Below are 16,486 nucleotides of genomic sequence, written 5' to 3'. Positions count from 1 at the left end.
AATACAACACCAGGCAGTCCTGTCTCCTCTTTTCAGCATAATATACAGTACAGGAATAACAAATGCACCACTGACCTTGGCCCCATTGCTCTCTTCACATTAGTTCCACACAGCTCTGTTTTATTGTGATCAGACATGCCCTTGCTCTGTGTAAGACTGCTTGAGTGCAATGAATATCAATTGGACATTTGCATCTCTCTGTGGATTTGCAGTGCTTGTAGATGTCTGTACTGCTGAACTGTGCTGTAGATGAGCACCACAGGCAGCTGTTAAGATCAATAACAGACTTTGAGTGAGTGAGTGAGTGTGTGTGTGTGTGTGTGTGTGTGTGTGTGTGTGTGTTTGTGTGTGTGTTTGTGTGTGTGTGTGTGTGTGTGTGTGTGTGTGTGTGTGTGTGTGTGTGTGTGTGTGTGTGTGTGTGACAGTTTCTTGGTGGTTTTTGCAACATCATCTCGCAGATTGTTGATTCACAGTCAGTTTTATGAACAGTAATCAAACAATTTAACAGAGTTAACGCTCCACCTCCATGGTGCACTGTAAAGGAAATATTCTTTCATCAGAACATCACGTGTTGTGTTTTTACACATCTGTTTCACATCTGCTTGTCTTCGTGACTTAACACTGACATCACTGACACCTCTTGTGGATATCTGCATGTATGAATACTGATTTGTTTTTGGAGCACTTTGCTGCACAAATCTGCACATTTACAATGGAAAAAATTATTATAAGTAGGCTGAATTCCCTAAAACTACTATAACTCCTTGATGCTTCAAATAATGGAGTTTATATCTGGTCAATCCATGAGTTAAGTGAGTTCAGGGATCGTATGGTGACACTGTAATGAACTCAGCTGAATGAATCTCTAGTATCAGCTCAGTTGTAGGGAACTCCAGCCAGGTGAGTCATGGGGCAGCACTTGTGCTGATCATTCACAGGTCTGTAGTAGAGGCTTGTGTTCTTCTCTGAGGGCCAGCACAGTCTTGGGATTTCCAGTATCGAACGAACCTTTGCCTTCCCTGCAGCACTGGAACAACCCGGTGAAATGTGTGTATATGTGGAAGCACATGTTTGCCTACTTGTGTTTATCCTTGTGGCTGTCTTTTTTTGATCTTTATGCTTTGCTAAAAGGGTCTTCAAGAAAAATCCATTCCCCCCTCTGGGTGAGCTGTGGCTGATATCGACTTTTTTCAGATCAATGGGGATTCTGGCAGTCAGGTGAGCTCCACAGGAAAGCCTAAAAATACTCAAATACTCGGGAAGTGATTTTCTTTTACAGATCAAACTTTACAGTAAATGATGGATTTCCTATTCAGTCCTCAGGCCGGCTCTGATGTTTTGTGTCTCTGTCTGTTCGAGTGCATCCGGCTGTGTATTGCGGACAAATCCCAGTAGAGAAGGTGAATCCTTAATGTATATATTTTTCCTAGTCATTTCGACCCAACCAATATTTATGTGTGCAAACTTAATCACAAAGTCACTATAAACATTTTCCTCCACACATATTTAGATGTCTGACATTTTAAGATAGTTTTCTCCTCATCACAGATGTCATTCAGGCACTTTTCAATTTAAAAAAACAATTCCACTTAACAAATGCTGGAGCTGCTAGTCTCTCAGCTGAAATGAGCAACATAATGTCTCGTTTAAATTCTGAAACATTTTTACGAAAAAAATATTTTTAATACATACCGGAGAGTCACATTCACCTAAATTTGTGCACAGAAAAACTCTACCAAACAGGTTATTACTCCGTTTAAAGAGGAGCCATCGCTCTGGGTCATCCTCTCAACTGTCAGGTGATAACTATTGAATGAGTACAAACAGACAGAAGAAGGTTTTTGTTAACTGCCGTTTGTTCATTAGTGAGAAAATACAAGACTCATCTGATAAAACCCTGCTAGCAAAATACATGCAATATCAGTGATGAAACAGGCTGTCCTAGTATCCATCCTTTGTGGTTTCCTGTTATGGATATTGTCTCCAGGGCCTATCGCATGGTGTCCATGTGCATTGGGACTGGAATGGGGGCTGCTGATGTTTTTAAATATCATTTTGGGTCATAAGAGAGTGTGTTTTTGCAATGAAGCATAATTTAACACATAATTTAAGTCATTTGATGATTAATTGTTGAATTAAATTGCAGTGAAACTACATTAAATGTCTGAGTTTTGATTACTTTACACTCACACGCTCTAAACTACTGCTATAATACCCTAGGTAATAATACCTCTATGTAATATACATGTAAAATAGCAGATGATGATTATATATCACGCCACATGAATATTTAACTGCATAAATCATTCATTAATATTTAAACAGACAGAGTTTGAGTTACTGTAATGTATTAATAGGAAGATGTCATGGTCTTATGAATGTGTACTGTATATTAAATCTCAACATCTCATCATCATAAATATTGATAGTCTTGATAGAGAACAAGACTATTAAAAGCACTGCAGTGCTTTTATATGTAATAAAATAACAGATACTTGACAAGTTGTTCTGTATATTTATTTACATTTACCCAAGCTTGAAATTTTACAGAATTACTATAAATAAGTTAATTTAAGAAGCACGGGTTATATAGCAGATGGCTTGTACACTTCATCGAAGGATCCTGTCCCCTGGAGATGCAGAGTGAGGGGAGTCTTCACCAAAGGAGACTGGATTACCACTGTGGCCTTGAATTCTCTGTCCTCACTAAGACAAACAATAAACTCATGAAATTTAGACATATGAAGCCATGGCAGATTATTTTTACCCTCACACTGCAGACATTTTAATAACAGGCTGTGATTTGTTACCTGGCTGTGAAGCTGATCTGTAGAGACTGGCTGCAGCTGGTGACAAGGAGTTCCTTGGACCTGAGGAGCCCAAAGTCTGGTGTCACTCTGAAGACACAGGAGTCCCCTTCATCTGACTCTATACAGAGATATACATATATAGTGGAACACACAGGGATATAGGTTGACGTGAAGGTGTATGTGATGGAATATTAATACTAATAGACACCAAGGAGTGAAACTAGAGTGAGATCACGGACATGATTTCCTGCCAATGTAATTATTACTATATAAAAATGGTTTTAATAAGGCAGGAGAGTCCGATACCTACTCATTAATACTTTAAATAATGAGAGATGTCAATTACATATAATAAAAAGCATTCTACTGTCCTGTATGTATAAATAACGTACATAACTGGCTAGTAAAGCCATGTATACCTCATATAAAGACCTAAACAAACCCTAAAAGCACTGAAGGGGGGGGATTAAACAAAATATGATTCAGTGGTTACCTGTAACTGATCTCCAATAAGTGTGAGCTCCATGGCTGTGGAGGTTCATGTCTATGGTCTGCATCTGCCCCACGTAGCAGAACCCAAAGTCGATGCTGTCAGTGGACAGGCTCAGTGTTGCAAGACTCAGATGGGCCTGGAGTGGCACTGTCTGAACAGAGCCCAAAAGATGAAATTAACTGTCAGAGGTGTTAAGTTTTGCAATTACCTACAAGTAATTACACAGTGTTTATTCATTTTCTCCGTCTATACATTCATTTCCACAGTCGCTGACCTGCACACTGTTGTTGATGTAGTGAATCAGGAGGTTTTGCTGGAACCTCAGCTTCCTCTGCCCCCTTGCTCTGTGGACCAGTGTAACCCCAGGAGGAATATCCTCTTCTGCTTGCCGATCTGCATGGTCCAGAAGGGGCAGGGAGCAATGGAAGGCCACTTTCACCTGGTATTTAAAAGACGGGAATAACATTTACAGTCAATAAAGTTGATAGCAAGAATAATAAGATAATGGAAAAAACCTTTTATATCAAAATCAGCCCTCCTCATCACACCTGCATGCTATGTCTGGGTTGTAGCACCAGCGACTGACTGTCACCAGTAGGTGGGTTGCTGGAGGTGCAACTCCGGGCTCGGGGCTGCGGCTTGAGCACTAAAAATGGAGGCTGAGTCTCCAGTCTGAAGTGCAGGAGCATCTCAGAGGTGTTTTTCAGTTGAAACGTCTGAATGGTGTCAAATTCCTGCACTAACACCTGCGAAACAAAACAACCAGAAATACTGTACACCCTTGGGATCAATACCTCATGAGTGCACTTCAGGAGGTAAGAGCACTGCTGATTAGTGTTGTAGATTTCTTGTACTGACCTCCTCTGATTCTCCCCTCAGTAAATCACCGGCCGTGGCATGAAACTCCAGCACCCCCTCGTCCTCCTCCATCTGCACTAACAGCCTGCAGGAACAGGGAGCCAAGAGGAAGATATGCAACTTAATCAGACCACCTCTGAGCTGCTTTTGCCTGAACTCAGCTGATTTTAATTTAGGAAACATAAATTGAGTTGAGTGCATCCGGGGTTTTGGGGACATAAATAGTATGATTGCAACTGCTTACACTGCAGGCTTAACGACTGCTAGTAGATCCATTCTGACAGGCTCCAAATCCAAACCCTGAACCCTTCCAACTTTACCCGGAACACAGGCAGCCATCTGTAACACAAAACAACACACAACTAGGATTCATGGGTACACAATAAATGCTGCACACTTTTAACGTCTGCTCAGTTTTCCACAAAACACTATATTTAGTGTATTTAGCATGTTACCTCTGAGTCTAGACTCATGAAGCCAAGAGCCAAGCCCACACATCTGGACTCACAAGCTGACCCAGAAAGGGTCAAAGGAGTGAAAGATACATGGATGGTGCCACTGCTTTTCGCTGGAATCACCTTGAGACACATACATCAGGAAGAAAACATTTTATTATACAGGTGTGTCTCAGTGATGAAATACATGTGCGGCTCAAATCTTATTAACATACTATTTGCTGTGGGGTGATGCAGTAGGGGTAATCAGATAGGCTGCCCACATGAGGTCGAATGTGGACGGAGAAGAGTTTTTTCTTCGCAAGGCAAGGATAAAGAGAGGTTTCCTCTTCCTCACAATCGTCATCGGTTAAATATTCCTCACCTTCCACATCCTGAAATTGATAGATGTAAACTGGGTTTAAGCCAATAAAATGTGACTTTCATGTGGGTCCACTTACCGACATCATAGCCATAACAATTTCCCAGAGGCCACCTTGTAATAAAATTATTGTATGCCATTAGACTAAATGTTTGTGTGTCTGTGTTGTGGTGTTAATGTACTCACGCTCAAGCTTTGGATAGAACCACTCGTTCCCTCAGAGCATGTGGTGTGAGGTTGTTCCCAGGCTGTTTGAATGTTCCTATCAGAAAGCCTCATTGCTCCACTTATTATCTCATTGCCATCAGCATCCTTGACAGGGAAGGCATCCCCGTAGGCCACCAAAACATCCACCAGCTTACGATCCTTCTGATCTATGTTATAGGTCTCCCAGTCCATACGAATGTCTGGCAGGAAACAAAGATTCAGACTCAATAACTTTATTAACTGAACTAGTTTGGCTTCACACACACACATTGATAAACAACAAAAGATACACAAATCAGAGACGTCAGAGCAGACAACATGTGAAAGACATGCTACCACTGTAGTAGTAGGAACACTAACACACAAACTAACACATATTTTGAGAGCACAAAGTGTAGCCCAGGAACTCATCTAACTAATAAACTAAAAAACAATGTAAACACAATGTATTAATATATAAAAGGCAGATCATCAGTAATGTGCCTAAAACAACAAAATAGGCAACAAATATGAAACCAAACCTTAAAAATTAGCAAATTAAAAAAAACACTTAATATGTCAGAATACAACCACTTATCACATGTCATTCATATGTTTCACAACTACAGGCTCAAAATACCTTCTAAATCCTTCTATGGAGCATCTGGAGATTTGTAACCAGACACTTAATACACTTTTTTTAGACTACTAAAAGAGACCCTTAAACTGAAAAGTGTTTGGAACACTTCTTCTGGTTCTTTCTTTCAAAACCTTTTCTGATAAATTATGAGTAAAACCATCTAAAGCACCAGCCTTTAAACACATTTTGTTCACCTCGTTCCTACCAGTAAAGCTCTTAACCCAGATCAAGTCTTTCACGATTATACTTACCAAACATGGTGGGATTGTTGATGCGAAGAGAACGAGACACTGTGTCACCTCCAGATACATGAGTACCAAACCTAATGATGTGCACAGGAATGTCAAACCAAAAGGTCTCTGTTACTGTCTGAATGTTTGCAACCTCTTTTTAAAGCAGTACTGTAATAAAACATTCAATGTAATGATGGACAAAAATAAATGGAAACAGACTGTATGATTGGTCCCTGGTTCTGGTCATCTGGATGCGGGCCTGTCATCTGGAAGTAGAGCGGACAGCCTTTCACTGTCATCTGCATGGGGATGAGTGTGGGCTCTAGGTCGCCCACCTGCGGGAGAAAAACAGCGAGGGAAATGTTCAAATGTATCTGTCTATGAGAAAATCAAGAGGATACATGTTTGATTTCTAATCACAAGATTCATACTCTGCATATGAGGTGATCTCGGTATTCCCCCCACATGTCACTGTAGACGGTCACATCCACAGTCTGGGTCTCAAATGGTCCCAGTGTCCCCGTGTTTGGCAGGACAAAGAAGGCTGCACCATTTCCATGAGCCAGCAGGCTGCTCACAAACTCTGCCAATGGATACAGAAATACAGATACAAAACCTCCATGCCTGTGCTCATACTGCTTCATATTAAAAGTTTGTGCACAAATACAGATAAAGCATACCTTCATGTGCTTTTTCTTCTATTCTCTTAGCTTGAACAGAGTGAAGCGGCTTCTTGATGTATGCACATCTGTGGGTAAAAAGCAGCTTGTGTCTCATCAACAATAAAGTAAAATCATTCTTTGATTCATCATTCAGGTCAATGAGGTGGATGCTTTACCTTTTGTCTGACTGATTATATGGCTTTGAGGCATGGCAGGTGAAATACTCCGCCTCTATGGTGAAAGGGGCAGGGATAGCGGTTTGATTGGTTATCAATAACTGCTTGGTAATGGCCCTTTTCAAAATGACATCATCTCCAAAGTTGAGGTCCAGCGCTGAGGGGATCTGATCATCTGCAGGAGAGCTACAGGGAAAAGAACAGCAATGACATTTTGAGTGCCAAATAACTTACTGAACACTTAAGCCAAGGAGCAGATGGTATTGCAAGGTATTTTGATACAATTTTTTGTAAAGTTACTACCAGACACTGGGCAGCGAAAAGGACACACTGAGTTTCTTGGTTTTGCAAATCACAATGCAAAGAATGAGAGGAGAGTTCATCCCCTCTACCTCACAGACAGCTGCCATCTCAGTCAGCTCCAGCTGGATGAAGGATGAAGGAAAAAGGAAATTAGATTTTGTGACAGTAGATTAAAGATAAACACTAGCCCTTTTCCTTCAAACCCACTTGTCTTTGGTGACAAATCATATGAGCTTCAAGTATGTAGACTAGTACTTACATCTCTGTGAGAAGTAAAGGTAACAGTGATCTCCATGCTGGCATTAGGTCCCAGGGTACCAGATGAGGGATTAAAACTGGCTGTACACAGTGAAGACTGTAAACCCTGGAGCTGAGGCTGGAGGGAAAAATGTCAACACCACGTAATAATTACGTTGAAAGAGATCCCAATTTTAGTCTTATTTATGGGGAAAATATGAAAAAAAAAAACTTTTCCCACTGATAACATCTAATTAAACAACCTTACAAAATCACAAACATTATTACGGGTCAGGGCTTTGTTTCCTACATCATTTTAAATCCATAAAATAAGTCAAGTGGTGATAAATGTTAAAAATAGTTTCACGCACCTTCCAAGTGAAGTGTGAAGGCAGCAGGATCTGGTTGAAAAGAGTGACCGCTCCCTCAGCAGGAACTCCAATGTAGAGTTCAGAGAAGACCAGCTCACAGTTTAGCAGACACACCTGAGGAGACTGCACATCTGCTCGCACTGACAGGTGACTGCACAGAACACACAGGCAGTGCTACTTCTTATCAACAGGGCAGTGTCACAGATCATTAGTGCTGATAATGATATCGTGGCTGTTATCACTCTGCATCGCTTGACAGCCACTGAGTTCCAGCTGCATCTAGGCACAATGCTAAGGTAAGGAAATAAATCTACATCTTGAGGTAAATCTTAAGGAGAACAATACAGTTTAATGTAGCTGATTGTCCTCACCATCCTGTTCCATTCTCCACTGTCAGGTTCAGCTCTGTTTCTAACTGCTGGCAGAAATATGGTCTAAAGAGGACGTCAACACTGCAAGAAGCCAAAGGAGGCAGCACACCTCTGCATGGCTCCACTAATATCTAATGGCAAATATAGGCAATATAATACAAGTTAATGTAGACATTAATAATGAATCTAACTTTAAAATCCATGCCATTTTATCAAAAGCGTGTTGCCATATTAGTCTACTGTACCTGTGTGTCTTGGTGGTCTTGCTGACTGTTATGCCTCTCCTCCAGCGTCCAGGAAGAATCCAACTGGGTGATGTTGGTAAGGAGGAGTGTGGTCTTTGTTTGATCCCCAAGCCTCATGAGCCCAAAGTCCACGCTGGGCACACTGAGGGTCACTGTAGGACCCTAACCAACACCAAATGATGGGCATAAAGAGGTCACAGCTCATGGAAAGACTATACTCAAAGAAGGTGACGCATTAATGTGAATTTTAGTAATGTTGTGATGGTGTTACGATTAATTCTCACTTTGAAGGAGACTTCCACAGCCAAGGCGACAGGCTCATGGCGATGCTCTATGTGGCAAAGCAGACTGGTCACGACCATCTCTGGTTTCCCTCCAGTCACAATCAGGTCAAAATCAAAGCACTCGTTCTCCTCTGGACCCAAACCCATTAAAGATAAATCAATCAATAAAACAATAAAAAATAATGTATTCATCCTTCATTTTAAACTTCATTGAATTTTTCTTTGTCTGTGTGTGACGCACCTATTTGACCAGTAGATGGCTCTACTTCTATTATGTGGCAGCCGCTGCTCATCCTCTCCCATTGAAAAAACACACAGATTTTGCTGTGGTTCCACATCTGATACACACAAGAAAACACAATTTCTAGCTGCATCTTACATGTGTGAACTATGGCTGTCAATTAAACTGTAATTCAAATAACCTTGAACTGCCTCCGGGTAGTTGTGCCAATTAAAAGTTCACCAGGAATTACAACAGCGTAGGGCTCCAGCAGGACGTGGTAGGACTCTGTTAATCCCTTGACCTCAATATCTATGACGATGACATCATTCACCTTGGAGCCAACGCACACAGGCTGAAGGACGCTTCCCACCCAGCACAGAGACAAAATCCAACACTTGTTAAATGAAAGTATGCCAAAGGAGTCTCTGTTTAGTAAACTTAACATATGATGTCAGGGCACTTTTTATGTGATGACCCTGTGGTATTATTTTTACACATGAATATTTACACTGAAAACAGTTCTACCAGAGTTCATACAGGCGAACAAGAACTTTACCTGTCATCACAGGGCTCTGGTGGCAGATGGGGGACGTCTCTCAGGACTAAATGACAGACACTGTGGTAATCCTTCAACTTAAGAAAACATAAAGATTTTGAATGAAATGTTTCTGTCTGTTTCTCATCTGTTTAGGAAGGTGAATGTACTACTTGATGACGTTAAAATGTAAGAAATACTGCATTCTCTAAGTATCACTAGTGCTATAATAAACCCCTGATGAATGTTTTCTGAGTCCTTCTTACCTCATTAGGAGAATAGGTGAGCAGGAACTCTTGGTCCTGGCAGGGAGCCAGAATGCCTGTTAGGGGGCTGATGTGGAAAGCGCCATCTGTTGCTGGGTGGAAGTGGATATGGGATGGCTTCGGGCTTTCCCCTGGAAGCAGAGGGTGCAGGTTGGGCTTCATGATCTGCCAGTGGAAAGGCAGCTCTAAGTGGCTTCCATCCCAGAGAGACAGACAGAGAGAGAGAGATGAAATGTGAGAGTTAATGAAGTCATTTTCTGTATGTGCAACTGTAAAAAGAGGGTCAGTGACCGAGCAGCAGCCCTGGGCTTATAGTTTATTAGTATTTTGTTTCTTACGCGAGGACAATCCAACTACAAGAAAGCTTGCCAATCCTGTGAATTGACTCAAAGAGCTCCAGTTGAAGCGTGGATTTCCGACACACTATGGTACTTTGGGGTCAAACCGAATGCTGATTTTGTGTGTATTTATGGAGGAGAGAAGAGGTATTAAAATCAGATTCCAATATTGTGATAGGAAGGTATGTAAAATAGAGGCTTACACATTGTTTCTGATGACTAGCTTCTTCTGCTGCAAAGAGTGAGGGTTACATGGACTGAAACGGATAAAGTGGTTCGCAGTAAGATCATGCACCTCTCCCACCACAGCAGGTTCTGTCTCCCCAGATATAGACACAACCTCAAGAGCAATCAGCTGACCCTCACCTGGGAAACACACACACATACAAAGAGAAAGTGGTACATCTGACCTTACAAAAGAGGGAACTCTGGAGACTTATTTATAAGGCAGCAATACTCAATAGTTACCTTCAATGGAAATGTCTTTCACCTGGCAGTTGTCACATACTACAGTGAACACCTGACAGCTCCTCTCAGCAGTGGTGGGAAAGAAAACCACCTGCAAAGACACACAGAGACTGAGAGACTATGTAGATGTTTTTGTGTCTCAAAAACTGGGTATATCAGGAAGGCTTTAAGAAGTGTATATAAATTGTTTATGAACTAACTGTGGTTTTAATATAATCTAGTAATGAAAAAGTACTGCATTTGCTTATCATTTTTAGTACCAATTGTACATTTAATTTACTCCTTATCAGACTCACCTCCACTATAATTGCCTCTCCTGGCTGCAGCACAAAGAGAGACGGGCTGACTGCAAAGGGCGGCTGCTCAGAAAAGTAAGTTCTCACCACTGACTATATGAAGAAAATAAAAAAAGAACACCTGTCAAGCACATGAAGGTTTTGTAACCTTGTTATTTAAATATAAAAATATATATATATATATATATTTGAGAGTAACCAATTAATGATTCACGTAGATACCCTTAGGTTGGAGGCTGGCCACTGGTTCTTTGGGATAACGCAAAAAGTCCCAGCACTGAGACCAACATTTTGGCAAAGGAACTCAACAAACTTTACCCCTCCGATCAGACAATAACCACAGTCCAGAACTCTAGGTACTGCAATTATTAGGACAAATGAACAAGACATAACATACAGCATAAACATATTTCCTACTTAATTAGAAAGCATAAATAGGATTACATTGAAAATGTTGTGTTCTTTAAGGGGCTTCTGAGACTCACAGGTGAGTACAGGAGGGGGTCGTCGGGCCTCAATAGGAACCACAAGCAGGTGCTCAGCCTGGGTCTCTACCACTATGAAGTCCTCATAGTCTGCCAGAGAGTCTGGAGCGAAGCGCACCGTGTACTTACAACTCATCCCTGGAGCAACAACACCGCCATCTCCAGGAAATTTTCCTGCCAAAACAGATCAGAATGACATCAACCTCATACTTCTTTGTTACAGGAGGTGGTGCTGGTGTTCACAGACAGTCTTGCATAATATAGGATTGCCAAAAAAACACCAATTGCATTCCAGAGATGACAGTGTCAAAACTCTGTGGAATTCTTTTGAGATACAGTCACTGACACTTGACACATTTTATGATTCCCCGGAAGCATCTGCTATTTAAGGGCTATATCGAGTCCAATCAGAGCCAGAGAAAGAGCTCACCCAGGCCAATAGAGAAGTAAGAAGTGGTAGGAGGGATGACTCGGACATGGCGGCTTGAGGAAGTCATGTTTTTCAGCTCCAGCGTAGTCTAAAACAAGACAGGACAAGACAGGACAGGATCATTTCTTGTTCATTATCCAAATGACTGTGAATAGAGAGTTCAGGTAAAATATCAGCGTCAGAAAATTACCTCATACACATGTCCCACAGTGTATTCTGTGAAGAACACTATTGAAGGTTTTGCTAGGAATACTGGAACAGGATCATCACTGGAGCTGTCAAGGAGAACATGCATAAACACAACACTTTAGTATTCTGTGTACTGTCATTGAACAGGAAGTGGTGAGCTTGGTGAAAAGCTACAAGCACCAGCACTGATTCCTACATGAAAAACTACAAATCATGAATTTAAGACTTTTGCAATTTCTTCATCTGCCAAGGAAGAAATCCTGTTTTTGCCCTCTGTTTGGAGCTGTTTGAATAATGTATGCTTTCACACAGTTTTCACACAAAATGCCAATCCCTTCATACACACATTTACTTTATATATTGAACAAATTTGGATATTGAAGACTAAGACTACAGAGTAACAAATTACAGCTGTAAAATTGCCACATTTACACAATTTACTTGTCAGTATTCCTGCCGGGAAATCTTGCTGACAAAACAGCAACCGTGTTTGTATCCACAGGAAGTATGAGTCAGCTTGTAGCTATAAATGTATACATGGCTCTCATGGTAGGATGTGCCTAGTTTAACATTCAGTTGGTGTTCTATCTGTGTTTTTCTCTGGATCAGAGCTGTGTCAAAATGCTTTTGAGATATTTGACCCCCACAATCTGTTTGCAAATATTATTTAACTCCTGATTTAATTAAGAATGTAATGTGACAGTCACAAAGCAAAATGCTCCTGAGATGTTTTAAAACATGTGGTTGGAAATCCACTTTGGTTTATTACGTAAATTGTTTCTTCCTACAATACGAAGTGAATATGGCAATTTAAAAGGCCTTGGTTCATTTGGTTGTAATAAGCTAACTAAAACACAAATAATACAGTCAGAAACACAACATGGCTGAGGCACCACATGAGAAATTACATAATGCCAGTCAGATTAAATTACCCACCTCTGCTTCAACACAAAAGGTGCCCAGTTGCATGTACTGAGGTAAAGTGTATTTGTGTTTGTGTTAATATTGAAAAGGTATTGTGTACTATGTCAATGTCCTTTATGGCCTTTATGATATTTTCTGCCCTTTGACAAAATGACGAGCGTTCACTGTGGGATGATAAAAAAAGGACTGTATGCTCAGCATAATGCAGGCATTGTACCTTTGCTCCTCCATCCCTTTCTTCAAGCGATCTGTCTTTGCCGCTTTGGCTTTGGAGCGAATGAGGGATGTGCCACCCTGCTGTGCATTTGGAGGAAGGAAGCGTGGATTGCGCAGGAAGCTGTGTCTTTCTTTTAGCTTTTGAAGTTTTTCCAAACCCTCTGCCCGATCTTTTGCGCTTGGCTCATCCTTCCACTTTGGTCTGGGTTTGGTCTGGTTTGGCTTCTGAAATACAAGGATTACTAACAGATTTAAACAATGCTTTACAATCTGTATTTATAGCACATTGATGTACTAAAGTCTTCCAGAGGAACTCAGGCTTGCCAGATCTCAAAACTTTAAATATTTTTTTATGTCTTGTTTTGTCTCTGCTGCCTCCTTTTTTGGTTTGATAAGTCTTTTGTTTGATTGTTTATATATTTATTTTTATTGTGTTCAATAAAAAATCTATTTAAAGAAAACAATTAATAAGTTCATTATTAACAAAGAAACCCAACCTCTAACAAACTACTGCCATTAAAAATTAATAATACTGATATTTGAACATTTGCTTTAGTGTCGGTGGTACTAGTACACAAAGGACCTAAATATTAGCCTTGATAGTGTTGTCCAGTTGAGAGGATGTATGTTTCTGACTCCTTACCTCACTGGGTGTTTTCATCCCCTGTGGAGTATATGAGCTGGACTCTAGAGTCAGGTTGAGATCTGACTGATGCATTTCTGGGACAGTCTTTTCTAGACTGGGAATCAGAGTATAACCATCATCCTGAGGCTCCCTGGACACGCGCATGTTGTAGCTGAAAGTAGGTCTGCCAGGATTTGTTTTTACTGGCAAGAAAAAGTAAAATAGTGAGTCCAAAAACACTGGCACTTTAAGATGAGCCCCGAAGAAGGTCAGGTACCTGCTGCTGGTGCTTCAGCACGTGATTTTTGTGCAGGTAAGTAATCCTGGGGGGAAATCAGGTTGTTCATTTTGAGAAGATCTTCATCTACACACCAGGAAAAGGCAGATTTGACTGAAAGAAGATATAAAAACAGAGATAAATTACAAAAGAAGTAGTAATTACAGTTCATATTCATAAATAACAGTAAACCAGTGTGCTTCAGTAAAAGGGCACAGGTATATTATAATAATTCATAAAATATCACCTGTAAGGAGACCCTGATGATCATAAACATCACCAATCTCCTCTCTCATCCTCTCATTGGCCTGGCTTTCTGTGGCTGCAGCCCGAGCTCTGGCCTGAATTATATGACTCTCCAGCACGTCTGCCTCTTTTATACATCGGCTGTATTCTGAATGAGCCTGTAATTAAAAAAGACAATAAAGATGATTACAATTTCTACAATCATATAATAATAAAACAGATTGCTTTGTTATTATATTTCTACTTCTTCCAGGTGTACAGCATAACTTTTGTACTGAAGTGTTACCTGTGCCAGCTCTTCAACATATCTGTCATGATAGCTGCTTGTTCCCTTCTTTGTCTTCGTGAGGTTGGACAGTGTGTCCTTCCCAATGATGTCTTTTGTGTAAAGGTGCTTGAAAATGCTCGCTAGTACATGAGAAATGTCCTAATGTACAAGGAAGAGAGAGCAGCTTTATAATGGAAATCATTTGATCGAGCAGCTGAAATGGCCATCAGGTGTGCATCTTACCTGTGATTTTCCTGAGGCGGGTCTGTGACTGTTTACTGACGGATCAAACAGCGAGTTTTCGCCTGTATCGGATTCCTCCAGCATGGTTTGATTCAGTGCGGCTAACGCTAATGCTGGTGTTTAATTAGCTGGACGGCCACTTGAGAAAATACACTTACAGAGCTGTGGCTAAATGGTTAATGTTGTTGAAGTCCTCAAGTGCTCGCTGCTTTTCGGCCATGTTTGTTGACATGTGGTTGCCATAGCGACAGCCAAACGAAGGAAAGTTAGCGAAAAAACACAGTATTTCACCTTTAAATTATATTTTGTTCCCCACAAATCTTTTTTGGTACATTTTGACACTTGTCGAGGTACTTACAGTCCTCTTATTCCAAAATGTGTGCCTTTTCACGTACATTTCTGTAGTGCAAAGACTTTAAAACACACAGTTACTGCATTAAATAGCCTACATTAACGGGGCATTGGGCTTATACACTGTAAAAATATCAACTTATAATAAAAGTTTCCTTTCTGTCTGACAATTGAAATCATTCATTCAAAGATTACAAATTACTCTAATGTAAAAAAAAAACAACAACTATTGAGTGAATTTAGGACAATAAGGTCAGAAAAGTTACGTTATTGACATAATTTATAGTGGCATTTAGGCTATTCTTTTATTAGGTTGCAGATGTTCAGCTCATAAGTCATGAAAACAATAAACCAGCAAGCTCATATTCTATAAATCAAGATCTGATTGTGAAATAAGCTGCTAAACATTAGTATGTTGCACTTTATGGGGGGTAAAGGTAATATATTTGTAGTTTTCTATGAGAACATAAGACCTATAAGTCATCAATAATATACACACAAAAACATGCAACAATATTCAAAGTGAAATTCAATGAAGTTAAAAAAAAAAACACACAAAGCAATTGTGAGAAGTATGCTTATTATTAGTTTTGTGAATACTCGGTAGGATATTCATTAATCTTATGATTACCAGTTCTAAGATTTTAACAAGCAATTTTATATTGAAATTGACTAACACAGCTAATTTTAGTTGATGTTATAACATCATTTAAGTTCAGTAAAATAGTCAAAATCAAGAGTTTGCCTTTACCTGAGGCTACCTATGTTTACTTGATTACTTACAGTTCAGATACTCAACCTGTTATACTGCTATATATAAACCAGACTACCTCACGAGACAGGATGCAACATGTAACAATCACACCTACATACTGCATATGAGGCGTGGCACTGTCTTCATTACCAACGTGATTTCTTTTCCATGAAACTACTTAGAAAGCAAACTTGTTAAAAGGCAGAAGGTATTTAAGAGTCTCATGTTTTAATCAGACTGAGTCAACCAAAGTGTTTTCAAAGCACTGTCCTTGTGCAAAAAGAGCAAGTAAGAACAACCTAAAAGAAACAATTCATGTAATGCTGTGTAGAAATAATCACAACAGCGGGCTAGTTTAAGAGGCCAGATTGAAAAGACACCCAAAACAAATTCTCTGACTGTGCTGATCAGCTCATGTGGTGCTCAAGTGGGAATCTCAAAGAGGCAATTGTTGAGCCCACTTTGTAGCTCCTCGTGGTTTGCCAGACAGAGTTGTTTTTTTCAGAAGGCCTGCCCCAGCACGAGAGTTCATAGGACAGAACAGGCTGGCAGACACTGATAATAAAGAGGCACAAAGAGGGATCTGTCTCAGTCTCTGTATATTACATTCTCAGCAAGAACAGGAGCTCCTGTGTCCAATGCATTGCATAAACACTATTTACCTATA

The 16,486-nt window shown here is 40.3% G+C and overlaps 1 protein-coding gene across 1 annotated transcript; it reads right to left on the bottom strand.

Annotated features, from left to right (window-relative positions):
- Positions 1 to 876: 876 nt before the first annotated feature.
- Positions 877 to 14,837, bottom strand: dlec1 (DLEC1 cilia and flagella associated protein). Its single transcript, XM_062441988.1, has 39 exons — positions 14,715 to 14,837; positions 14,490 to 14,630; positions 14,205 to 14,361; positions 13,958 to 14,071; positions 13,699 to 13,883; positions 13,057 to 13,280; positions 11,917 to 12,001; positions 11,727 to 11,814; positions 11,297 to 11,470; positions 11,034 to 11,170; positions 10,812 to 10,904; positions 10,516 to 10,606; positions 10,251 to 10,413; positions 9,710 to 9,902; positions 9,465 to 9,541; positions 9,108 to 9,270; positions 8,927 to 9,023; positions 8,686 to 8,816; positions 8,402 to 8,563; positions 8,157 to 8,287; positions 7,786 to 7,936; positions 7,437 to 7,553; positions 7,178 to 7,299; positions 6,875 to 7,060; positions 6,717 to 6,784; positions 6,468 to 6,619; positions 6,256 to 6,371; positions 6,055 to 6,125; positions 5,164 to 5,384; positions 4,832 to 4,990; positions 4,617 to 4,739; positions 4,406 to 4,500; positions 4,162 to 4,246; positions 3,852 to 4,049; positions 3,578 to 3,742; positions 3,304 to 3,454; positions 2,811 to 2,928; positions 2,608 to 2,706; positions 877 to 1,027 (listed from the first exon to the last, which is right to left on the bottom strand). Exons 1-39 carry the CDS (start codon positions 14,796 to 14,798, stop codon positions 877 to 879), a joined length of 5,238 nt encoding a protein of 1,745 aa, XP_062297972.1. The 5' UTR covers positions 14,799 to 14,837.
- Positions 14,838 to 16,486: the final 1,649 nt, after the last annotated feature.

Source organism: Scomber scombrus, chromosome 20, assembly GCF_963691925.1.
Source record: "Scomber scombrus chromosome 20, fScoSco1.1, whole genome shotgun sequence".
Lineage (NCBI taxonomy): Eukaryota > Metazoa > Chordata > Actinopteri > Scombriformes > Scombridae > Scomber > Scomber scombrus.
Note: the sequence above shows the minus strand (reverse complement) of the source record. Positions and strands in the feature narration are given on the sequence as shown.